General features: G+C 53.4%; 1 protein-coding gene across 1 annotated transcript; it reads left to right on the top strand.

Moving 5' to 3' along the window:
• Nucleotides 1-7,715: 7,715 nt before the first annotated feature.
• Nucleotides 7,716-24,130, top strand: CNN2 (calponin 2). Its single transcript, XM_067559098.1, has 7 exons — nucleotides 7,716-7,806; nucleotides 17,056-17,177; nucleotides 19,633-19,699; nucleotides 19,863-20,000; nucleotides 21,645-21,761; nucleotides 21,975-22,121; nucleotides 22,579-24,130. Exons 1-7 carry the CDS (start codon nucleotides 7,744-7,746, stop codon nucleotides 22,840-22,842), a joined length of 918 nt encoding a protein of 305 aa, XP_067415199.1. The 5' UTR covers nucleotides 7,716-7,743; the 3' UTR covers nucleotides 22,843-24,130.
• Nucleotides 24,131-26,319: the final 2,189 nt, after the last annotated feature.

The raw sequence follows: 26,319 nt of genomic DNA, 5'->3' as shown, positions 1-26,319 counted from the left end.
TTTTCTCCTGTGCAAGGACTGAGCCCTCTCTGCACATTCGATGGACACATGCTCCTTGTGTGATGCTGCTCTCAACGAGGGGTTCTCCGTGGCTTCCCACCCGCCTCCCAGTCTTCCTCTCTCCCTAGGGAGAGACCCCTCACACTTCCCTACCTCCCGAGATGACCGGGGCCATATAAATCTCTAAATAGGTGGATAATCCCCATTTTACAGTTGGGGAAGCTGATACACAGTGATCCGTGACTTGCCCCGGCTCGCAAGCAAATCAGGGACATAGCCAGGACTAGGATCCATGTCCCCTGAGTTCTGGTCCCCGCTGTAACCCCAAGGCCAGCCTTCCTCTCCACATCTCGCTCTGCCTCCCACTGTTCAACACTGGCAGCTCGGTCCTTTCAAAGACCTGGAATTAGCAGGGAAGAACAAATCTCCCTAGCTAGAGCAGAGCAGGAGGGAGCGTCTTTTTGTTCTGCGTCTGTACAGCATCTAGCACAAGGGGATTGTGCTCCGTGACTGGGGCTCCCAGGTGCTCCTGCAGTACACATCCTAAATAATAATGGGTTGAACTGTAAAGAAGAGAAGGACTCAAAGTCATGGACTCCCGGGCTCAGATTCTGTTCTATGCCCTTACTCAACTCTGGCGGCAGAGAGCCAAGTGCAGCTGAGGCGCCTAGGGGAAGAGGGACTCAGTAAATATTGAGTAACTAGTAGTCTCGGGGGACATAACTACAAGTGACTCGGGTTCTCTCCAGAGACATCAATGAACTCCTGCATCCAAGCGCCCCTGCCCTTGGGGCATGTTTGGAGCTGCTCTTGGATACGAAATGTGCAACTTTCTGGTAATTCATTATTTGAATTCATTGTTATTTCTATAACCAAGTGCCAGGGGCTTGGCTTCATGGTGCCGGCACAGAGGGAAGCTGGCAGAAGCTGGAGAGCAGCAATCCAATCCTTCCTTCCTTCCCTCTGCACCCCTCCCGCCCCCTGGAAGATGAAACACCAACCTTTTCAAAAGCTGACTCAACTGAGACTTCCTTACTTTTGAGGGAGTCCGGTTTGAGACTTCCCAGGCCTTGATATTGTCAGAGGTATTGAGCCCCTGGTGCCAGACGTACAAAAGAGCTGAGGGCTGGATTTTTCAAGTACTCGCCACCCCTAGTTACAGCCCTACTTGTAAGGCAGCTCAGCCCCCCGTTTGCTGAGCTCTGGAACCGATAGCCCTGGGTGTTCCTGGAGTTACAGTAGCTCAGCACCTCTGAAAACCAAGCGGAAGGTGTCTCAGACTGGGTCACCCAAGCTCACTGGCTGAAGAGAGTCAGTGCCCACTTATGTTCCTCTGGGATCCATAGATCCTGGCTTCTCCCACTGAGTCCAGTGGAAGCATGAGTAAAGGCCCAGTATTGCATTTTAGCAGACACATTTTCAAGCTTTTCTCCATAAACAGGAGGGCTAGAAACTGACTCTTTTTTCCCTTTCTTTTCTGATGAAAGCTGAGACTGTCGTGTAATCACTGAACTCCGGCAGCCGGAGCTTTTCTTTTTTAAATCCAACACTAAATACTGTGAAGGGGGCGACACTGGAAATGTTATTAACAAAATAAATAAAATGTGGTTGTGAAACCTCCTGAAATTGGCAGGGGAGGCCAAGGGCAGGCGTAGAACATGAGATTGCTGTCAACCCTCTTTGAAACAGACTAGACTTCCCGCTGAGGGCAGTCCTGTAATCAGATTGCTGGATCAGGTCCCAAATTATTGTTCCAGGGAGGCTGAGAGCCTGGGTCCCACATGGGACTGTGTGTGTATCACAAGAAGTGGGTCTGGGCCCGCCTTGGGTCTGGGTGGATTTGTTTGTATCCCTGCATGTAAATCACAATGTCATTTGGAATTTCCCGAGGGCAGAGGGGAAGAGTCTGGGTTCTTTCTAGCAGTGGTGTTTGCTTCCCCTGGGAACACAGAATACATATTCCCACTCAGCCACTGGGTTGAACTTGGCTCCTTGTTCCTAGTTCCCAGTTCCAAATCTGTAGCCAACCGGGCCATTGGTGGTCAGGCTTAGTGGTTAAAATGACAGTTTGGCCTACCAGTTAGTGCTAGGTCCAGGGTGCACAAAGTCCAGGAATGAGCTGCAGATCAGTACCAGAGGGACAGAAGCCGAATGCCAGAACCAGAAGGGAAACCAGAGGACTGAATCCAGAAATCAGAAGCCAGAGTGGCACAGGGGCTGGAGCCAGAGCAGAATGGGAGCAGAGCAAGTACAGCGGCAGGCATGGTACTCATTGAGCAGCCACTGATCTGTTCTGGGTGCCAGGCTTATAAGCAGGACTGTTTACCAGCAGCCAGCCAAAGGATGTGGGTACTCTCAGTTCCAAGGCCAGTGCAGGTAAACTTGCTTCTTGCCTAGTGGCCAGGTTAGTCGGGGAGCCCGTCAGCAGCTGGGCCTGGCTGTTTTGGGCCCTGACAACATTCAAAGACTAAATAATATTTCATCAATGTAAGCAGTGCTTAATTTGTTCCAGGTCTTGCCAGGACTGAGCCCCAGTCCCTCTAGGCTTGGCAGTTCATAGCCCTGGTACCTCTGGGCTTGCTGCATCAATTATGAATGTAAAATTGCTTGAGCCCCAGCAACTCTTTAATTACAAATTAAGCACTGAATGTAAGGTGATTTTTTTAGAAACGTCACCATAATAAATGTGATTGAATTTTTATAACAACAATTACCCAAGTCATCCCGCTTGCCCTTTTTGAATATTGGTACAACATTAGCGCCCTTGCAGGCTTCTGGAATTTCCCTGGCATTCCAAGATTTATTACAAATAAACAATGGCGGGCTGGGGCACTCCTTGGCCAGTTCTTTTAGGACTCTTGGGTGCTTCACCCTCTGAAACTACCCCGTTTGCTGTTCCTGTTCCTTGATGTGAGGCTGAAGGGGAAAGAGGCTGATGACATGGGCCACAACTTTTCAAAACGAAAAGCTTTGAGCTAGGGAGTGACGCGTCCCAACTCCGTCAGAAGAGACCGATGGTTGCAGGAGCATGTCACTTACAGCCCAAGAAGTATTTGTCATTTACAGCTGTGTCCTCGTCAAGTGCCATTTGCAAAATGGAAGGGGGTGGGGAGGTGACATAGAATCATAGAACCATAGAATATTAGAGTTGGCAGGGACCTCAGGAGGTATCTAGTCCAACCCCTTGCTCAAAGCAGGACTAACCTCAGCTAAACCATCCCGGCCAGGGCTTTGTCAAGCTGCAGCTTAAAAACCTCTAAAAATGGAGATTCCACCACCTCCCTAGGTAACCCATTCCAGTGCTTCACCACCCTCCTAGGGAAAAACTTTTTCCTACTATCCACCCTAGACCTCCCCCACTGCAACTTAAGACTATTGCTCCTTGTTCTGTCATCTGCCACCACTGAGAACAGCCTAGCTCCATCCTCCCTGGAACCCCCTTTCAGGTGGTTAAAGGCTGCTATCAAATCCCCCCTCATTCTTCTTTTCTGCAGACTAAACAAGCCTAATTCCCTCAGCCTCACCTCATAAGTCTTGTGCTCCAGCCCCCTAATCATTTCTGTTGCTCTCCGCTGGACTCTCTCCAACTTGTCTACATCCTTTTTGTAGTGGGGGGCCCAAAACTGGACACACCAATGCCGAATAGAGGGGAATAATCACTTCCCTCGATCTGCTGGCAATGCACCTACTAATGCAGCCCAATAGGCTATTAGCTTTCTTGGCAACCAGGGCACACTGCTGACTCAGATCCAGCTTCTTATCCACTGTAACCCCCTGGTCCTTTTCTGCAGAACTGCTGCCTAGCTCGTCGGTCTCCAGTCTGTAGCTGTGCACGGCATTCGTCCATTCTAAGTGCAGGACTCTGCACTTGTCCTTGTTGAACCTCCTCAGATTTCTTTTGGCCCAATCCTCCAATTTGTCTAGGTCACTCTGTATCCTGTCCCTGCCTTCCAGTGTATCTACCACTCCCCCAGCTTAGTGTCATCTGCACACTTGCTGAGGGTGCAATCCAGCCCATCCTCCAGATCATTAATGAAGATGTTGAACAAAACCGGCCCCAGCCATATGCCAGCACGATAATTAGGAATAAACCATCCCATCAGGGAGTAATGTGTCCCTGTTCCTTCAGAACAGTCTGAAAGAGATCAGTGTGTGTCAACTGGGGTGACCCTACAAGCATTTGGTCACATAAAGCTAGTCAACAGTCACTTCCTTATTCAAACCTCGTTTGCAAACTAGAAGTGCCACAGAAGAGGATGAGAGAAGAGACACATGCAGATATTAGTCCTGTTGCTCCGGGCACCACTGGAAGGCGTCAGATGCTGCAGTAAAAGGACTTACACAGAATGGAATAGAAGTGGGGTGGGGGTGTTTCAAGTGGCAACGTATTGCTGAGAAATTCAGCCTCGAGTCAGGGAATTACACATCCCAGCTCCTCCACAACTATCGGGGGGCTGCTAGGATGGCTCACTTGGGTTGACCCAAGAAGCAGTTTGTCATGTATAGCCGGTCAGAGTCCAGTTCCCTATTGGAATAATTCATTAGAAAATAATTACTTGCTAATATAAATTGTTCTAGAATTCAATCGCATGTAGAAATTTCTCCGAACTAAAAATGTAATCTTACGCTGATGAATATTATTAAAACCATTGGCCTTTGAATAAGGAATCACAGCACATGCCATGTCTGCTTTTTGAGCCAGATCCCCAGCTGGTGTAAATCAGTGCCCTTCCATTGAACTTAGTGGGACCAGATTATTAGCCAGTGTAAATCAGCATGGATTCAGAGAAGTCAGTGAGGCTGCATTGATTTATACCAGCTAAGAATCTAACCCTGGAGTTTTTTCCTTGTTATAGCTTCACCAATGCAGCTCCCTAATGTAGACACACTGCGCTCGTGTAAACCATGACTCGCTGTGGTATGGTGTAGCTGTCACGGTTTACACTGGCATACTGGTTCTATACAAAGGTTTGCACCAGTGCAAAAAAGTTCAGCATAGGCAGGGCCATGTGCATGGGGAGCAGAGAAAACACAGATAATTGCAGGGAGAATCCTGACATCGGAGAAGGAAGCATTATCTTGCTTTCTGAAATAACCATGAAGATTTCTGAGTGTTAGGGAGATGTGTGCCCCCTGCCTCCTTGCTCCCAGTCCTGTGCTCACTCCATTAGATCCAGATGCCACACTCTGATTGTCTTCAGAGTCTTTCTGGAGATATCTCGCTTATCCCTGGTTTATGATGATCCCTAATGCATCTCATAAAGCAATCAGATGCTGCAGCCGGTCTTAGTTCCCATAACGGGTTTATGAACCGAACGGGTTTATGAACTGAAATTCATCCCTTGCCCAACAATCCAGATGAGCTGCCTGTGTGGTACATTGTAACCTACATCTTCTCACCCTTGTGTTTGCCTGGATTCACTAATCTGTTTACTGATAAACTGGGTTGTATTATGTCCCCGCAGAGCTGGCAGGAGGTTGCCAAATGGTCTAGGCAGAAATCTGGGGGGAAAGTTGGCAAAAGCTGATTCTTTTCCCCTCCTCTTCCTCCCCCCTCCAAAAAGCTTTTGTATGAAGTTTCAGATTTCTGTTCCCCCCAGAGCCACCCTCCCTATTCGGATCCAGGTACCATCCTGTTGGGTTGGTGAGCTAGGTAGCTAGGGTAAGGCTATGGTGAGTGTCTCAGTGGTAAGATCAGATTTGTTGGGAAATGGTGCCGCCTATCCACCCACCCACATTGTTCTGCCAGACGGCTCTGCCGTGTGCCCTCATTATGATGCACTCCTTAATACACCCCTGGGTGACACCCAGTTTCTCCTGGGAAGGCAGATCTGTAGCAAGCCTGGGGAAGTGACACATAAATGGGGCATGTGTGGGGGGACCTAATTAAAACGGGGCTGCTGGGGGCTGGCATTGTGTTTGTCCAGCACAAAGGGGGGGCACAGTGGAGAAAGGATAATAAGGCTTGTTTGGTGGGATGCAGCCGACATCCCCAGCTTCCAGGAGGAGCCTTTTCCTGCCATTGGAAGCAACTTTCTGCCCAGCCTGCCCAGCCGTGATGGTAGCAGAAGGAAGCCTCACCCCGCCCTGCCCTAAAAAGCGTCTAACCCTAATGATCTCACTGTCCTGCTATGCGAGGGAAGGCTGGGAAAGCAATCAGCATCCTGGGGCACATACCCTGTCCACAGCTTGGGCTACTGGGATCCTGGATGAACTCAGGAGTCGGACCCTCAACCCCCACAATATGGGCGGAGAAAGAAGGTGAAAGCAGCCTCTATCACTGCAGCATGCCCAGCCCCATAGTGTGTGTGAGGGAGGGGGCAGGGGATTGTGTGTTCACCGGAGGGCTGGTGGGAGGGGCCATTCTGTGTTTGAAGGGGTTGTAGATAATAAGACAGAAAATATCATATTGCCTCTTTATAAATCCATGGCATGCCCACATCTGGAACATTGCGTGCAGATCTGGTCAACTGATCTCAAAAAAGAGACATTGGAATTGGAAAAGGCACAGAAAAGGGCAAGTAAAATGATGAGGGGTATAGAAAAGTTTGCATCTGAGGAAAGATTAATAAGACTGGGACTTTTCGTCTTTGAAAAGACGCAGCTAAAGGGGGTATGTGTTAGAGGTCTGTAAAATCGTGATTGGTGTGGAGAAAGTAAATGAAGTGTTATTTACTCCTTTTCATAACACAAGAACGAGGGGTCACCAAATGAAATTAATGGGCAGCAGGTTTAAAATGAACAAAGGAAGTATTTCTTCACGCCACGCACTGTCAACCTGTGGAACTCCTTGCCAGAGGATGTTGTGAAGGCCAAGACCATAACAGGGTTCAAAAAAGAACTAGATAGTTCATGGAGGACAGGTCCATCAATGGCTATTAGCCAGCATAGGCAGGGATTGCTGTTTGCCAGAGGCTGGGAATGGCCGATGGGAAGGATCATGTGATGATTACCTGTTCTGTTCATGCCCTCTGAAGCACCTGGCATTGGCCACTGTCGGATGACAGGATACTGGGCTAGATGGACCATTGGTCTGACCCAGCCTGGCCGGTCTTATGTTTTTCTGTGGAGGCCCAGGTGTCTGGGAGTGGCACCTGAGCTGCGCATCTGACAGAAGGGCTTGTGAGTGCACGTGTGTGGAGGGTGTGTCAGAGGATGGTTGTGCTCCGGGATGGGTGTGTGTCTGAGTGTGTAGGTGGGGGGTGTTTGTTTCTAGGTGTGTGTGTGTGTGTGTGTGTGTGGAGCATTTGGTGTGCCCAGAGAGATGGGTGGGTTGTGGGTCAGTACTTTGGGGTGGGGGGTGGCGTGCGACGGGGAGGGTGTCTGGGGGAGTGGTGTGTCAGGGCTGGGTGGCTGGTTTGTGAAGCAGGGGGTGTGTGTGAGTGGGGGGGGGGGGGATCAACCCAGTGGGGAACCCCATCCCTGGGAGTTGGGTGAATGGGGCGGGCTCCATCTCTCGCCCTTCAGCAGCTCATCCCCGGGCTGATAACGCTTCCTGCCATTGAACCGGTGCCGGCAGGGGGGGCGCCCAGCTCTGACCCAGGGGGTCACGGGGGGGGGGGGAGCACACAAAGGAAACTCCCATCCTGCAGGAATTCGGAGCGTTCCTGCCCTTATAAGGGTATTTTAACTCGCGGCCAATCAGCGGCAGGAGGCGGTGCCCGGCGCGGCCAAAACCTCCCGAGGCCGGGCCGGCGGGAGAGCGGAGCGGAGCGGGACGGAGACTCGCACCCCGCACCCAGCATGAGCGGCTCGCAGTTCAACAAGGGCCCGTCCTACGGCTTGTCTGCGGAGGTCAAGAGCCGGGTAAGGCCGGCGGCTCTGCGGGGCCGGGGCTGGGGCTGGGATGGGCGGAGGGTCTCCTTGCAAACTCGCCGAGCGGGGCCGCTCCTGGCTCGGCTCGGTCCCAGCTGCTGGCCCTGGGGAAATCGGACCCGCCTCCTCCTCCGTCCGCCCGTACCCAGCCCTGGCTGGCAGCTGCCCAGCTGTGCGCCCCTCCGCAGCCTCGGGGGATGGAGCTCGCCCCCCCCCCCCCCCCCGGGGGGGGGGGGTCCCTGCCCCTCCTCGTCCCGGGACCGGTGACCGGCTCTCCCTGGCCGCTGTTTCTCCCGGCGCTTTGGGACCTTCCGAGCGCGTGTGTCTGGCGTCCCGGCGCGGTTCACACGCTCTTGGTGTCTCCGTCCTCCCCTTCCCCCCCCCAACAATCAGCCCCGCCTGGCTTTGTTCGTGGGGGCTGTAAAGTGTGTCTGGGGCTGGATGGACAAAGGCGAAGCAAATGTGTCTCTGCATCCGGGCGCCCCGAGGTCCTGGGGGGGGAATGCCCGGTCTGCAAAGGTAGCTGGATGGGGTGTGGGGGGGGGGAGCCGCTGGGCGTAGCCGCCTCCCCTCCGGCTGCAGCCCTGTAGACGGGGGGCATCGGCTTCCATTCCCGCAGCCAGCCTGAGGCCCTCTGCCCAGGGGCCCAGTTACTGAGCCGAATAGCCGAGTGCTGGGCAGCTGCCCCAGCATCTTGTGACCCAGCTGTGACCTGCGGTCCGTGTCACTGCTACCATCTGCACATCGCCCCTTCCCCACTGAGCCCCTCTTGCATTTTGAAACCCCCTCGCTTTCACTTTTGTTTCTGTCAGTTCGGTATTCGGCTTCTCTGTCACTGCTCCGGAGCTGCAGAGTTTGGCTTCTGAAGGCTGCAGGGCAATCCTGCAGTGCAAACTCTCTCTCACTTTTTTGTAAAAGTCCCCCCCTGCCTTGCTATAAGAGCTACCTTTCTGGGCCTGAACCGAGGGTGGTGCCAGCTGGCTCTGTAGCTGGCTGGGATGTGGCTAGCCCTGGGTAACAAGGGTTGCCTCCAGATTTTGGGTACCGGTGGTTAAATCCTGCCTTCTGTTGGGAGACGGGCAGGCACTGATTGAAGCCTCTGAGAAGAGAGGGGGTGCAGGTGGGCAGAACACAAGTGCCGGGTCAGCTGAGAGCTGAGGTTTGACAGAAAAGCTTTCATCTTTCTATAGTAGCAACTCCTCCCATGGTAGGGTGTGGGGCCAAAGCAGCCGGTTTAGAATGTATGGGGCAGCTTCTTGGCTATTCATGTTAACCAACTCCTGTAATCCTAAACCTTAAACCTGTAATTTAAAGATTGGCTGGCTTGTGTTGTGTGTAATTAAAATAAAAAATACTGGGTGTGTTCCAGGGAAAGGGTTTTTTTGTTTTTGTTTTTTAATTATTATTATTGCACCTTACTCTGTTTTGTCCAACAGATTTTCTTACACCTGACTCGGAGGTCAAATTGCCATTGTAGTAGTGCGCTAGCTAGGCTGTTTGCCAGTGTGTTCTCTAATTCCTGAGAAACACAACTGGCCTAAACACCAGCGTAATAAACTAAGTCTCTAGGGCCCATCTCTGCTACCTGCAACTTGCAGACGTGTTTTGGGTGGCCGTACCCTACAAAATAACTTCGTGCTGGATAAGGTTTTGCCCCTTCCCCAAGTTAAACAGCCAAAGAAGGGAATATGGACTAGTGGTGAGAGCACAGATCTGAGTGCAGGAGTGCATGGGTTCTGTTCCTCGCTGTGACACTGACCCAGGGTGGCGCTTTGGGCTGGTGTCAGCCCCATGCCCCTCTTCTGTAAAATGGGGGATGAGACCGGGCCACCTCCTTTCATCTAAATGAAATGTGTGTGCAGCATTGGGAGATCAATGGCTGGCAGGGGTGAGGGAATGTGTGAGAGCCGACTCTGTTCTTAAAAGGGGCAGGAATATGGCAGGCTTGGAAACATTATCCTTGCGCTGCAGTTGTCTTTCTGTCCATCTTGCCTACACTGTCGTCTGCCTGTGGCAGGGAGGGTCTTATCTGCACAGTGCTACTGCCTGGGGTCCTGGACCGAGGTTCAGAAGTGCTGCTGTAATAAAATACAAGCTGTGGATGCAACTTCTAAACTGCTCTCTGGCGGAAGGGGAGTTGCTGGCACATAAAACATGCAGCAGTGACCTTCGCAGTGAGCCACTGCAGTGCTGCTGCTCCTGCCTTCTAGCCTAGCCACGGGGGACTTGTTCACGGGGACTTCAGGAAAGGTTCCCACTGGTGTGTGTGTGTAGACAGGCTGCCGGCTGTGTCATCCAGACCGGTTCCTGCCAGGCTTAGATTGCTCTGTGGCTAACCCACAAAACTAGCGCGCCCCATCCATGAAGCTGTGGAGAGTCAGATTTCATTCCAACCTCCAGTATCCGGCAGCCACTGAGAGCTGCCTTCTGCGAAGGTGTGAACTTCTGAACTCTGCTGCAGATTGAGTCTGTCACTTGTGGCACCCTCTGGAAAGGGATTGGAATCTTTCCCTGCTCCGTCGGCTCCCACTGCAGCCGCACTGTGGTATGTTTTTCTTTGCTCCCATCTTCTGGGCCTGGCTTGCTCAAATTGCTAATGTGGCATTGCCGAGGGCTGGGTCTGGGAGCAGATTCCTCTGTCCAGCCTCCCTGGCTATAGATCTGTAATACAGTCGTGCCAGAGATCCCAGTCAGAGCTGCATTATAGGTGCTGTGTCCACAACTGCCGCCTCCTCTCTGCAGCCCTCCAGTGTCTCTGCTCTAAACGCCTCTAGCAAAAGCTTATGGCCCAATCCTGAGCTTTTATTGCACAAGGTGGCAGCAATACCAGGGCTGAATGCTTAAGTAACCTACAACTGTAGGCACGTTGTGGGTGTGCCGCTAGTAACATTTTACTGTCCTCTCTAAACACGACAGAGTGATTTTTATAGCCAATGGGACAGGCCGGCATGGAGCGGGCACTTAACCTTGTGATCAGCACTTTGACCTGTGTAATAGCCACCAGAAAAGCAGGACTGTCGTCTGCAGCGTCTGTGGAGCACCAGGAGAGGGAAGAGAACCCACCATAAGGCTCTGCCCTAACCAGGAAGAGTGATCACAAACACATGCTGGCTTCAACCCAATTTAAACTGAGCCCTGTGTCTAGTGCAGCCCAAGGGACAAGTGGTTCCTGGTCTGGGTTGCTTAAGGGGATGATGCTCTAAAGGGAACTCCAGAAGCCAGTGGAAAGGGGTATTTGCCATACACACCTTCCCCTGTTGAAGAAACAGAAAAGTGAAGCCAGTCTGATGGTGCATAACAGCCATTCTGTGCAGTCACCCCTGGGGGCGGGGAGGGGGAGGGAGACTCCAGTGATCTATAGACCAGTGGGGAAGGGCTGGGGCTCAACTTGGGGGGAGGGGGGAAGTTGCATGTTTCTCTCCAGATGCTGCAGCAGCGTCTGGGCCTTGCCGAAGCTGAGAAGTTGCATTGGTTTAAGGAGACCGAAGTCTGTGGTGCAACCCCTTGAATGTAGATGCACTTGAACCTGTTTGATCCTTGCTCAGTTAAGTTCAGCAAGCGACATGCTGGGGGGAGTTGGTGCACACGCAGTGGTTCTGCAGTAGGGACTTGCACCCGTGATTGGTTTATTTATTTTTTTATCTCGTTAAATCAGTGCAACTTCTCTGAGTCCTTGGAGAATGGTATCCATGGAATTTGCTTTTGGGGTTGGCTTATCTGTTCCCCCTCCCCCCACCAAAAAAACCCACAAACAAACCCCTCCCTCGCTCACTTGGTTAATCTATCACTGAACCAGATTCACAGCTGAGTCTAGGAAGGAGACTCCAGACTTTGCAGCATTTAACTGCAGAATGCTGATTTGTTTTTTCTCCTCCCCCCAAAAATATGAACAAGTCCCCCTGGACGTGGAGCTGGTGCAAAACCTACTTGGGGAGGTGATGATGTTGGTGTGAGAGGGGAAACGCTTCATGTTTTTCCCTGTCCCTGGGAAGCTTTCTCTCTAGCTGGGCAGGGTTGTTAATTCCTAGGGGCTTTAACACCAGTCTGGTCTTCAGAGGGGACTGTCCAAATCATCAGCGCAGCTTGTTTTGTATTCTGTGATCACGGGGTTGGACAGGTTCTCCTCCTTTCTGTCTGTCATCTCCTGGAATTGTGGATGCTTTTGACGGGTCAGTGGGGAAAGGAGAGGCTAATGCCCGATAAAAGAGCAAACATAAGAGTCTCTGCCCCAGGAAGCTCTGTGGGGGTGTGGGTAGGGTGTGTGGGGCACAAGGAAATAAACAGTTGTTGCTGCCCATGCACCTGGTAGATGAGACCCAGAGCAGTGCAGTCCCTGAACTGAAGCAAGGATTAGATGTTCTCGTTTGCCATGTGTGCGCACACAGTCACACCGGGGAGGATAAGTGGCTTCATTCTGGGTTATTTAAACCTTCGTGCTTCAGGGCACAGACCAAACGCTGACTGATGAGGCTTAGGAAGCAACTTTCCCCAAGTAACTTCCTTCCACTGTGGGGCTGCCCCTCCCCCTGAAGCTCTGGTGCTCTGGTGCTGGGCGCTGTCCACAGTGGCATGCTGTCTGAGAAGGATTCCAGGCAGATCCTGTTATGTCATCCTGGTCTGATTTGCCCTGGGCTGGGCCCCGGTGAAACAAAGCCAAGGTGTTCAGATTCCTTCATCAGACGAGGTCTCCTGTACAGACCAGTGTGAGGCTCTGGATCTTGAGGGGGTTTGGGTGTGAATGTGGCATGCAGAATGGAGTAGCTGCACCAAGGGCTGGGATGGGAAGGAAGGGTGCAGGGGTGTGGCTGAGTGGCTAGGATCCCCAGTGCTGAGTCCCAGCTTGTATGTGGTGAGCCAGTGCCCTCCCCTTGCACTGCTGCTGTCAACAGGGAGAATTGCTGCTCGCCTCTTCCCCCTCACAGCCCAGTCACCTTTTTCCCCGGTTGCAAAAGGGAATGAAGAAAGCTGTTGTGAAACCAGAGCGGAGCGTGTCCCAGCGGTGCATTCAGCAGCCATTGCTCAGGGGCTGGGCAGCTGGAACGAGTTGCTCTTGTTAGGATTTGACCCTGCAGTCTCAGGGAACTGACTGGCGTTCTCGGTATCTAATGTAACACGCTAGCTAAGTGTCACATACCTGCTAGTGGCTGGTTCATCTAAAAAGATAAGAACCTACTACTGCTGCCATCTAATAGAGCGGCACCCTTAGCTGCAGAGGCCCATGTTTCTAGTGCCAAAGGTTCTAGGTTTAATGACTCCATTAAGTGGAGGGTCGTTGTGTTTAGCCCTCTACTAACAAGCAGCCCTCTTCCTGCCTGATGGTATATAGGTACATAGGCTTAAACATCGCTTTGGAAGCAGCCAGCAGCTTTTCTAGCACCTGCCTCTGACAGCTGCTATTGGGCACAGCCCTTAGCAGAGGCTGTTTAACAGCAGCTGGGAGCCGCGTCTGATGAGCTGGCAGCTCTCCTCTCTCCAGCAGGGGGGACCTGCTATCTCCTTCTCTTCCTGTCCGCTGATTGGCAGTGAAGAGCCCTGCAGCCTGGACAGCTGGTCTTGATTTAAAGGAGGCGCTTGCATTCTTGGCATATTCGCGGTGACCAAGGAATCTGCTGAGAGGCATTTCAGGGGCTGCAGGGAGAGGAGGCCTGGGCCTGACCCCAAGGGCAGCGGTTTGGGCTGCAGCGCTGAGGCCTGTTTCACGAGCCTTGCCCTGGCTGGTTCCAGCACTCCCCTTGGAAGATCCCAAGGGCTTTCCCTCCCCTGGGAGGCAGGTGTTTAGAGATGGGCTGGGGGTGTCAGGCTGTCACTGCTAAACTCCGCTCCCCTCCCAGTGCTGGCTATAGAACCCAGGCGTCCTGAGTCACTGTCTCAGGTCTGAGTGTGGACCCCTGAGCAAAGCTGATGGGGGCATGAATCAATCCTGCCCCTCCCTCTTGTGTGACTTGTCCCTGAGTAACTCTTCCTGGGCTCGTGCGCCTTAACGGGTGGGGGCGAGCCAGGACTTGGGTGAAGGGGGCAGAGTCCTGCCCAGCTTCCCATTAGCTTCCCTGCCGGAGCACCAAGTCCCTGCTTTGCCTGTTACAAGGGTGACACTTCTGGAAAGATTCTGCGGGGGAGAGCCAAGCTGAACATGCGATAAGTAGCCTGCAGAGTCGGGGGATTGGCAGATAGACTAATGAAAACTGGGGGCAAACCAAGATGTAGCAGGGCAGCTACCTCACTTGCCCCCTAGCATATGACACCCTGGATCTGCGGCTCAGGTTTTGCTGCCGGATGCCTTGTTGATGTGGGCGGGGCAGAAGCGGATGAGGATTGCGAGACTGTAGGAGACTCTGGATCTGTGTCCATGGCAGGTGGATGCAGCTGGGCTGCCTCGCATGCTGGTGGGGGAGGGGGTGATCTTAACCCACAGCTCCCTGTGCAAGGGGGCAGATCACACTCGGACACTCTCCGTGCTGCTTCAGACAGGCCTGACAAGTTCCCTGTTTACAAACCTGTCACCTTGCCTGATCTCTTGCTTACGAATGAAGTCTGGTCTTGCCGGGAGAATCCGGTGTGGGCTGCGCCGCTTGCCTTGAATCAAAGGGATCAAGTCTTTAACGAAGAGCTCCCTGCTCCCCAGTGGATGCAGCTAAACGAGCATTAAAGATCAACAGGAATTAAAAAACTGCCTGCCCACGCCAGTGGCTTCTTTCCTTCTCTGTCTCTGGGCTAGTTCTCCAGCCGTTCTGTCTGAAGAGACCAGAGCTGAATTCCTACTGTTAAAATAAAACAAGCTGGCAAACGAGTTTTGTGTTTAAAAAAGCCCTTTTCCAGGCTTCTGCTGCACCAAAGAAAGGGCTGAAGTGCCACTGCTTGATTTGCCCCCTTAAGAGAGTCAGATGCATCTAGACAGACAAGTGGTGAGTTGCTCTCAATTGTGCTGGCTCACACAGGATGTCAAGCATGTCGGCAACCCAGTGTCTTAACCGCAAGGCCTCCTACTTCTCACTTCTACTGTCTTGCAATGATCGCTCAGGTTTTTTTTTTTTTTTTTTTTTTTAATTGCCTGCTTTGCCTGGGGGTGCTGCAGGGGTCTGTCCTGGCATCCCTGAGACGGGGGGGGGAGGGGCAAGCCCATAAGTGCAGCAGGGGATTTGGGGAGATGGACGGCACCCAGCCAGCCTGGGGTTTGGGCAGGGGAAGTGGAACCTCCCCCCTGCTCAAGGGACAGGTGATCTCTAACGACCCCGCTGTCCAAGGCTGCACCACTTCTCCTCCGGCAGCGAAGCGGGGCAGAGAGTGACGTGGTGGCATCATGCCCGACCCAAACCCTGCCAGTGGGAGCTGGCCCAGAGCCGGCTTTGCTGGGTTTGCTCTCGTGCTGATGGGGCTTTCGGGCTCCGCGCTTGAGGAGCTTTGACTAAAAACCAGCCCCTTCCTGGTATCTCCAAACCTGCAAACAAGGAAGTTCTTTAACTCCCCAACCCAATAAATGCTGGGCATCAACTGGGCCTGCCCCTGGCCGGCTGCTGAGGGGCTGCCGGGACTCGTAAGCTGCGGCAGTGGCTGCTGGTCTCCTCATTGCTGAGCTGCTGTTTGTCCGGTTTTCCTGCACCTCGAAACGCAGGAGCTGACCAAAGATCCAGGCAGCCCCTTCCTGCTGCTGGGCCCTCCCTTCTCCGGCGTGGCTGGTGTCCGCGCACTGGCTGGCTGTGGGGTCTGTCTGTAAAATGCTTGGACAATGGAGGCTGGTGCTGACTTGTGGGTGTTTCTTTCCCCACCGTTAAGGCTCTCCGTCCCCCCCCCCCCCCCCCGGCTCCCTCTGGGCGGCTGTGTCCTGACAAGCCTTTGCATCAACAGTGCCTTAGCGTGGCCACTGGAACCCCCTCCACGTGCAGCTGCTGGTCTGTGAGGGGGACCTGCTGCTAGCACAGTGGGGTAGAGGGACGGTGCGTCCCCAGAGCCCAGCTCACAGCTTCCCTACAGCCCCTGTGTGCTGGCGAGGCTGCTGCGAAGGGGCTGTGGGGTCGAGGTGACCTGCTACTCGCCGGTGGGGTGGGGTGCTGGTGCCAGGCTGAGGAGCGTGGTGTGCAGCTTCCCGTTGGTGCACACGTAGGACGGCGCCAAGGCGTTGATTCTGCACTGCCACTAGCCCAGCCCTGGGCACAAAGGAGTTGTGGCAGAATCTGGGCGGGAGGGGGCAAGGCGGGGGCAGACCCTGATTATATGGGCTGTGCAGGGGAGCAGACTGGAGGACCACCGAAGCAGGGGTGCAACGTGGGGCTACCATAGCCTGTTCTGAGGGCTGCATTAGCTACCTGTCTGCTACCCGCCCCCTTTCCATGGGGGAGTTACACATTTGTCTCTGGCCCCATGGCCCTGGTACTGTCCTGTCCCCTTTCATCTTGCCCAGCATTCATCTGGGAAGATGAGGCACCCTCGTCCCAGACAGGAAGCCCCTGAACGTGGCTTAGCTTGTGATCTGAACCCGGAACAGGTGGTCGGTCTGGAGTCGTGGGGGGGGACCCTGCTCAGAAGGTTGTAGGTCCAGGCACCACACCAGCTGTCCCGATTTTCGTCACGTGCTGCTTTGATTAGCTGTTGACTTTCAAAGGTCAAAACGCTGTCCCCCCCCTCCCTCCCCAGCCCAGCATTCTAGTCCTGCAGTTACCCTGTACCCCTGGCATCCCTCCCTCCTTCGAGGAACATCTCTGGTGCAGGTGGCCTTCAGCGGCGAAGGGGTTGAGTGAGCAGGTGGGGGTGCCCAAGGTTCATCTAGCAGGAAGGCAGCCCCCACTCTTCATTGCTGCTGGAGATCGGGGTGCATTGGCAGAGCAGCGGAGAGCGGGGCGATGGGGGAGATGAACTGGGGGCTGGCTGGTGCTGCCTTCCTTCCAGGGGGAAACGTCTCTCATTCCTGCCTGAGGGCTGCGGCTTGCCCTGCTCCGCTCAGCTGGGGGGGGAAGGCTTGGTGGGGGAGGAAGCCAGCTGCCGATGTGGCCTGGACCCACTCGAGATCTCTGGTCCTAGGGTCTGACTTGTTTTCTGACACACACCCCCCCAGTTCCCAGGGTCGTGTGTCCTAGCTGCTGGTCCTGAAATGGGCTGCTTGCTCCGTAGATCCAACAGGCGCAGCCAAAGGGAGCGCAGCCGTGTGGCTGAGCCGAGCAGGAAGTGGGCAACGGGGTGGGGGGCAGTGGGTGGTGGCTGACCCAGTGAGGAGCCGCCTGACTCTTCCGTTCTCCCGTCTCCTCCCAGCTTGCCCAGAAGTACGATGCCCAGAAGGAAGCCGAGCTGAGGATATGGATCGAGAACATCACCGGGAGGCAGATCGGCCCCGATTTCCAGATGGGGCTGCGGGACGGCGTGATCCTCTGCGAGTGAGTCTGCCAGGGAGCTGGGGGGGGTGATCCTGGGTCTGCACTGGGGGGTCTGGTTGCTGTCTCTGAGCTGGAGCTGCTGGCTTGGACTGCTCCCCTCTCCCTGCTGTCCAGGGGCAGAGCTCCATTTCCTTCCCTCTGGCTGGCTGCACCTGTCCCCGTATCACAGGGCCCCAGCAGGAGCTGCAGATGGGCTTGGAGGCTTAAAGCCAGAGGTGTCACTTCAGGAAAAACGTGAGGGGCCGCAAAGTCGTGTCAGCACATAGGAGCCAGTACAACCAGCTCTAGCCTGCAGCGCCAGGGCGGGCGGGAAGTGGAAGGTGTAATGGAGCGCCCAGAGCTGTGAAAAGCCTGGGAGGTGAACAGCGTCTTTTGCCCCCACTGCAAATGATGCCCGTGCGCAAAGCACCAGTTGAATCCCGGCTCAGTGACAGCCTGCGATGTCTCTGCGAAAGACCTGAGCTTGGAGCTGGACTCCCAGGCTCGGCCTAGGATGCAGACACGTTGGCTGGCCTCTGGGCAGAGGCATCAGCTGGATGAGACCCAGGCTACCACTTGTGGTCTGTGATCTGCTGGCGAATGCGATGGCTGAGGCTCTGCTCCTGGCTGTGAGAGGTCGCCCAGCAGAAGTACCAGCGGGCTCTGGGGGCTAATTAAAGGGAAGCCTAGAGGAGCACTGGAGCCCCCAGCCTGGATAGTGGGGCCATGTGGGGAACAGGGTCACATCTAGAGTAGCCCTAAGTACACGCTGGCAACTCAGCGTGCTGGAGGCCCAGTGTCATGAATAATGAATGCTTTACCCTCTTCTGGCGTCTCCAAGGATCTCTGAAGCAATCCTGGATATTAATAATAGTCTGGGCAGCTGCAAACAGCAGGAGAGGAGGGTCTGATTCCAGGAAAGCTTCTGAAAGCTGGGAACGTTCCAGGGCTTGGATCTGCCTCTGCAAAGAAACACAGCAGAGCTTGGCCATTCCCGGCGCCTGTGATGAGAGAGACTCTGTTTGCTTCAGGGCTTCTCCTGAAGTGGGCTTTGTTGGTTAGCAGATGGGGTGCCAGAGGGGAGAATGGCTTATTATCCCTTTACTGCTGACGCCTTCTAATGACTCTGTCTTGGTTCTGTGATTGGGGTGGGTGGAATCTGTTTGTTACAAGGATCTCAATCTTGTTGCTGCAACTGGCGGCTGCTCCAACTACGGGGAGAAACCACTTCACCAGGATGTTGTGTTAGACTCTAACCACACATGCCAGGAAATACGGGGCTGGGCATCTCACAGTGGCTGTAATGCTACTGCGCTATGCAGGTGAAGCGGGGGCTGACGTCTGGCCAGGGGACCGAGAGGTCGGGCACGTCACGATGTTCCCACTAGGGGCAATCCCAAATGTTTAGGGTGCGGTGGAGATTACCTTCCCAGGGCCATGGGGTGCCACCCGCTAGCTGGCTGGGAGCTTGCCAAGTTATAAAGCTGCAGTGTTCAAGTCCAGGCTTTCTGTAGGGTGACCAGATCTCCCAATTTATAGGGACTGTCCTGATATTTAGGGCTCTTTCTTATATAGGTGCCATTCCCCCCTCCCCCCCAGCCTTGATTTTTCACACTTGCTATCTGGTCACCCTAGCTTTCTGACACAAGGACGGGCATGGTCGGGAGCTGCTGTTGGGACCACAACTCTGTGCTTCCTTAAGTGTGAGTTTAAATCTTAACGCTGAACTAATGTGGTCCTGTGTTCGGCATGTTACCAGTGCCTGGAACAACGGCCCATGACAGGGACTCCCAGCTACCTCCATAATAAATAGTGTGGCTAGCCTAGATCTTCTAGAGACTTGGGTTTTTAATATTGCATCAACTACGTTACAGAGCCAGCGTCCGCATCGCTGTGCCGGCAGAGCTCACAAGTGTAGATGCACTGTACGCCAGTAGGAGTTCTGCTGGGGTAGGAATATTCCCTCCCCAAGCAAACCGTGTTTGCTTCTGTCGGTGTCTGTGCTCGGGTTTTGTCACTATCGCTGGGGGGGGGCTCTTTCTCCAACTCCTGACTGACATGGCTACGCCAATGTGTGTGTGTTGTAGACCAAGCCTGAGGCAGTGTGTCCTAGTGGGTAGAGCAAGAGGCTGGGAGTGAGGCGGCCTGGATTCCATTCCCGGCTCTGCTGCTGACCTGCTGGGTGACCATGGACAAGTCAGTTCTCTCTGCCTCCATTTCCCCTTCTGTGAAATCGGGATAATGACCCCCCCCCCCTCCCCTTGTGTAAACGCTTTGTGAACTCCCGATGCCAAGCTCTGCACAAAAGCTAGGGATTCTTATTTCTTTTGTTCACCGCTTAGCTTTGTGCACTTCCTTCTCTTTGACGGGAAGCCTAACAAGAACCTCCTGAGAGATGCCTGAGCAACTCCACTGTGGTTTTAAAGGTGCTTCCACGCTGGGTGGTTGGCTTTAGCACTTAGCTTTCTCTCTCCAGGCTGATGAACAAGCTGAAGCCAGGCTCGGTGAGGAAGATCAACCGCTCGTCTCAGCCCTGGCATCAGGTACGTGCTAGGCTGCTCCCTTTACCATAAAGGTGGCCTGGCTGATCTACTAGCCGTGCACTGGCCACCGTGGGCACTGCTTCTCAAACACTGCCTCACGGGTCCCTTCTCTTGCCCCCGTTGGGCTGTGGATTGTGTCTTTATCCACTTCTCTTCTCACCAGCTGGAGAACCTCTCCAACTTCATCAAGGCCATGGCTAACTACGGCATGAACCCCGTCGACCTCTTCGAAGCCAACGACTTCTTCGAGGCCGGGAACATGACCCAGGTGCAGGTGTCCCTGCTGGCTTTGGCGGGCATGGTGAGTGACCCTGCCGGGCTGACCAGGTGAAAGGCACCCAGGGCCCTGGAATGCCTCTGGTGTGGTGGGCAGACAGAGCCAGAGGCTGGGGGCACCGCCAGGGCAGACCTGCACCCTGCATTCCTTCTCCTATCCCACCCAGTTCCCGTGGCTTAGGGGTGGGAGATGGCTGAGCGGGGAGAGGTCACGAGCCCTGTGACGCCAAAAGAAGTGGTTGTGCTTAGGTGTCCTGACAATAGAGCTGCGGCTTCCTGGCTTCAAAGCTGACGGGAGGCTCCCCTTGTTTTGTGGGTGGTGAGAAGAGCTGATCTCGCCCCAGCACATGGAGTCAGCTGCCGCTGGGAACCTTTCCAGCAAGCTCCGTGGGGGAAGGAATCGGCTCCGTCCACCTCAGCTGCCGAAAGCAGGGGCTGGCTTGTCTGAGGCTGCAGGGGAAGCGGCTGCTTGATCACCTGGGGGCTGGAGCTGTCAACCCATCTTGGCCCAGACCAGCCCCTGGTGCCCAGAAGGCGAGGCACCAGGTCTCCAAGATGTGAGCTCCTTGCTTTGCCTGGGCCCTTCTGGGCTGGGCTGGCTAGGGAGAGGCGTTGCCTTGTGGAGACTGGATGTTATACCCTGCATGGATGAAGCTAGCAGCAGGTAAGTGGGTAGCCGCCTGAGGAGAAACACCTGGGGATGCCCCAGGCATGTGTGGTCTCCTGGCTCCTCGCACAAGGATGAGGGTGTTAGCCCTGGTGTCCTGCCCACGTTCCCCTTTGGGTGACTATGTTTTGCCTCCTTAAATTACTGCTCTTCTGAAGAGCTGCACAAGGAAGTCCCCGAAGGCTCCCTCCATGCACAGGAAGAAAGCCCTGGTGTCTGGCCTGCAGCGTTCCCCAGCTGACTCCTAGACGTTAAGGCCGGACAGCACCGCCTCTCGTCCGACCTCTTGCATGTTGCAGGCCCCAGAACCTCCCCCACCCGTTCCTGTAAGAGGCCCATGGTCTCTGGCTGAGTACTGGAGTCCTCACAGCACGTTAAAGACTTCTGGTTAGAGACGCCTCCATTTACACTAGTTCACACCAGCCGGTGTCCCGCGCGGCACAGTTTGGATGCTGGACTCCTTACTCTCTGCCCCACGCTGTCTGCACCACTTACAAACCTGCCACGTCCCTCCCCATGAACAGCTGCATTTCCATGGGTGACGGAAGATCCCCACTTCGCAGCTATAGCATGGAGAACTACCCAATCCCTCCTGCCGTGTCAGAGGTGCTGGGGTGGGAATGAACAACCCAAGCGGGTCAGCTAACAGCCATCTCCATGTGGCATATAAAACCTTGTGCATTGGGGCCGAAGCCAAGCTCTAGCTACTGGGGCCGGGGGGTTAGGATGAGACCTCCATGGGTTTTGGGGGGAGGGAGGAAGGAAGGAAGTTGCTTAACTGCCCATTGCAGAGTTTCTTGCACCTTCCTCTGAGGCATGACCTCTGCGAGTAGCGCTGCTGAGCTAGGTGGAGCAGGGGGCTGATGGAGTCCGGCAGTTCCTGTGGTCGATTGTGGGTGTTGACCGATGACGTTGCATGTACGTCATGTTGTTGTAGTGCCCTCTCCTAGGCAGGGACAGAACTCTGCGGTTCTAACCCCCCCGCCGCCTTTTCTGCTGCAGGCGAAGACCAAGGGGATACAAAGCGATGTGGACATCGGGGTGAAGTACTCGGAGAAACAACACAGGAACTTTGACGATGCAAAAATGAAGGCTGGCCAGTGTGTCATCGGGCTTCAGGTAAGCTCGCCTGCCCCTACCCCTCCCCCCCAAAAAAGTTTGGACCTTGCAAGTTGCCGTCTCAGGGAATGCGGGGGCCAGGGTGCTCCCTATCCTGGGACCGTCTTGGCTCTGATTAAACCACTACAGATGTGAAATCCATCACGCAAGAAAGCTGCTGCAAACCGGGGATGGGCTGGGAGCTTAATTCTCAGGGCAACTCTCTTGCTGCAGATGGGCACAAACAAATGTGCGAGCCAGTCTGGCATGACGGCCTACGGCACCAGGAGACACCTCTACGATCCCAAAAACCAGATCCTGCCCCCCATGGACCATTCCACCATCAGTCTTCAGATGGGCACCAACAAGTGTGCCAGCCAGGTAAGCAGGCAGTCGTGGACCCTGGTGAGCCATGTGGAGCGGGGATTCGGGGGGTTAAAGGGGCTAGTTGAGTGACTGGGTTCTCTTCAGCACAGAACAGCTGGGTTTAAGGATGGCATTGATTCCTGACCGGGAAGCTGGATTAAATCCTGGAAAGCCCAAGAGGCGCCAGTTGATGTAATCTGTGCATCTCTGACTCGGCAGCAGAGATGGCCTTGTGTTTAAGGCACTGGATTGGGACTTGGATGCGGGTTCCCGGCCCTGCCACAGACTCCCTGCATGACCTTGCCCATTTCCCCACCTGTGAAATGGGAGCTGTGCATCCCCACACGGTCTAGGTCGATAAGCTGTTTGGGCAGGGTCCTGTGAAGTGCCTGTAGCGCCTCATGTGGTGGGGGCCCAATCTCCATCGTTGTTTCTAGCTGCCACTGTTACCACCAATAATCTGGTCTCTCAGGTGGGCATGACGGCGCCTGGCACGAGGAGACACATCTACGACACCAAAATGGGCACCGAGAAGTGCGACAACACCTCCATGTCCCTCCAGATGGGCTCCAACCAGGGAGCCAATCAGAGCGGCCAGGTCTTCGGCCTGGGCCGGCAGATCTATGACCCCAAGTACTGTCCCCAGGGCAACGCCGGCGACGTGGCCAACGCAGTGTACGACCAGAGCACAGACCCCCCCGGGTACCACTACTACCAAGAAGAGGAGGGCTACTGAACCTTGGGCCCACCCTGCCAGGCCATGTGGCCGCCTTTGCGGGCCAGCTCGTGTACAGACCCCTGTTGCCGGCAACGTTCCAGTATCTATAACCAATTTTTGTAACTACTTTTTTAAATGAATCTTTTTCTGAGCAAGGACCAAATCCCCTGATTCTAGAGAAGAGAGTTGGTGGCTTCTTAAAACTCTGGGGCAGCTCTTGCCTTTGGGGGCATAGCCTGTAGCTTGCAACTGGCAGGATGCAAACAAGGCAGGCCTTTAAATGCCTAATGGAGTCTGCTTCTAGTCATCCGGGGAGATGCAAACCAGCAAAACGCTCGGCCTCCCCAGAAGAGAACTCGCTCACAGGCGGGGTGCGACCATCTAGCATTGCAGCCCACTGGGGTGCAAGAATGCTGCTGCTTCGTGCTCTGATTCCTGTGACGCTATCGCCAGTGCGGCACTAGGGGCGTAGGCGTTGATGGCATCAAACACCCCGGGCCTTCCTAAATGGCTCCTGGTTATGCTAGGGAGGTCATGAAATCTCAAAGGGAACAGAGGCGGATTCTCTATTAAAGCCTTTGCCAGCTCCTTTCTGCTTCTGGAGATCCTGCTCAAAGGGCCAAGGAATTCTTGGTGTGTGGCTTTTAATGCCCAAAGTGAAGCGGTAAAAGGCTCGTGCTCTTTCAATGCGTATAAACTTTTAAAGTGGGGCCAGGACAGCGATGTCCCTCAGACAGCCTAGGGACCAGTGATCACTTACTCTCTAAAACACTCTTTTTGTGGCGCTTCTCTCGCCTTCCCTTTGCCTCCCCCAGCTCCATCCTGGAAGGGAAGGATGAACCTTATCTGATCCTGCAGTTCATAGTGCTCCAGCATCTGCACAACCAGCGGCTAGGACAGAGGCTCCTTACAGGGGTTAGGTGCTCTGGTATGTTTAGCTCCCCCTTAACTTTTTAAAAATGTTTTATTTAAACCATTAGGAAACTTTTTTTTGTTGTTGCATTTGTATGGGGCCTTCTGATCCGTATGTGTCAACCTGGGCCTTCCTCCGCCATACTGCATTCTGGGGTGGGGGGAACAATACTGCACTGCACGTGAATCACAGTCCTTAAGAACTGGATGGCGTCTCGGCCACAGCTGTAGTGTCTGAGAGACTAGAGACTTCCTTCTGTGTCTGGATAACCCAATTACTGCACAGGCCTCCCTGGGTGCTACTGTCCTTGGAAATAGTAGCTTAGAACTTTTTTAATAAAATGTGAAACTGTAATATTTGAATATCAGCAATAAAAACTTTTTTTTAAAAGGACTTGCAGTGTTGTGATTTTATTTTAATTTTTTTTTATGTGTATATAACAATTAGGTCCTGGCTTCATCGTAGAAGTACAGAATTACTTGTTTGTGCTTAGTATTCTAGCTGGTTTTGGGGTGGGGTGGGGATCGGATTCCAAAGGCAATGTTAAAAAAAGACATTCATTTTGGGCACTGGCTACCTCTCAATAGGTTTCCTAAGACTCTAATATTAAACTTTTCTCTTATGGGAGACTATTGAGCTGATCTATTCTTGACACTCCAAATTGGCGTGATACTCCTTTTAAGGGAACTCCTGTGGTGCAAAGACCGATCCCCATTGCTCAGTTCACATTCCACTTCTCATGGTCAACAAAACCTGATGTTAGATGATAACTAAAGGGTTTTAAGATCTAACACTGCAGATCAGTTATACCTAACTCATGGGAATTAACTCAATACCATCTTGGTAGGAATCAGACCTTGTGTCTCCCATCCACGGCTTTCCCTGCTGTTGTCTCAGTAGGTGGTGCTGTTCCCTTAGTGCTGAAGATGTCTGGAAATAAAATACACTTCACTCAAGTGGGGAACCGATTTCTTCAGCACTGTGAATCAAAGCTAAATGAAGGCTCACGTCCGTGCTGAAATGCCAGAAGCCAACAGCGAGCAGTGAACTCCGTATGGCCAACTCCCAACTACTCAGACTAATAGCTTGGCCTCAAAACATCGGGCTTTTACTAAATGTGGGGTTTTCTTTTACCGGCTGTGTGGTTTGAGCTGGTAGGGGTTAACTTTTCTGAAAGTTTAAATCTACACCCATGAGGTTAGAAATGCTCCTAAAAAGGTGACATTCTCGTGTGTAATTGTCTAAGAGCTGGGCCTTCAAGAAACTTTACCTGTCGCAAGGCTGATAGTACAACAGGTTGGGCGCACTGGACCTGGATTTTTAAAATTCATTCTGGAATTTTTATAAGGCCGCTCCCCTAACGACTTGTGTCCACAGGTGAGGTGGGTGTGCAGCTCATTGGTCGAGGTGAGGTGTGCTGATTTCATGCACAGACCTTGTCTAACCGGCTTGGCTCTGGCTGGTTGGTATTACTTACAGAAAACCAGCCGGCCCTGCCATCTTAGCCCCTGCACTGCTGTCCTACAGCCATAGTGACCCTGTAACAAACCCTTTTTTTTTTTTTTTTTTTTAAGTAATGGACTGATTACAGAGGCTGGATTGATTTAAATTGAGGCAATTTTAAATCACGAAGTGCAGAGCTGCCATTTTAATCAACTTTCCCCTTTGTACTTGCTTTTCTTGTCTGGAGTGGGGCATTCTCAGTGCTTAATGTAACCATTAAACCTGCATGACTTACAACACGCTAGAGCCTTTACAAGCGAGGTGGTACATCTTTTTGCTACCTGGGCAGCTCCACTAGAACTAATGTAAATATGTTTATTTAAGCAATTACATAGCTTGTGAATTGTACACTTCAGTGGCATAGCGTGCAGCTCTGGTGCCCAGGGCCCAATACATGGATTTGTGCCTCCCCAAATTGGTGGCAGCATCCTGTGTATGGGGAGGGGGGGTGTCTGTGGGCCCATTTTCTACTCTTCCCTCAATTCCCCCCTCTGCAGTGAGGGGGATGGCAGTGGTGTGCAGAGGGGGCTGCATTGGCTGAGCCATCCCCCTCTAACATCCCTGGTGCCTGGGCCCACCTGGCCTGTGGCTCCCTCCTTGTGCCCCGGGGAGGGGCTGCTCACAAACTGCTGGTCAGAATTTTTGGCACTACAGCTGGTCGGCGCAGCTGCCAGGGATGTGAGGAGGGTGGTTCCTCTGAGGAGGGCTAGGCTGGCACCTGGGGGCATGGTCCACTCCCACCCATCCATGTGCCACTGGTACACGTTTAGTGTCTTAAGCAATAATCATTCACCATTGTCTGTTTCCTAGAGTTGGGTCAAGCTACATTAGGATGGTGAGAGGGATTTAATTGCACAAAACCGAGTATATGGCTTATTTTGATTAAAACAACAGTAACTGTTTTGGATACATAAACTTTTCTTACCAAAATGTCTCATCCTGACAATAAATGATAATTCTCTGTATAAAGTCTGTGCAGCGTGTGTATTCAAGTCAGATGTTTTATCTTTACAAAACTTACATTTAAATAAGGGGGGAAAATCTACTTTAAATCAGTTTTGTTGTTTTTTTTTTTAAAT

Source organism: Emydura macquarii, unplaced genomic scaffold (genome assembly GCF_026122565.2).
Source record: "Emydura macquarii macquarii isolate MOO-44397 ecotype Brisbane River unplaced genomic scaffold, CSIRO-AGI_Emac_v2 contig_306, whole genome shotgun sequence".
Classification (NCBI taxonomy): Eukaryota; Metazoa; Chordata; order Testudines; family Chelidae; genus Emydura; species Emydura macquarii.
This window is presented reverse-complemented; position numbering and strand designations above follow the sequence as displayed.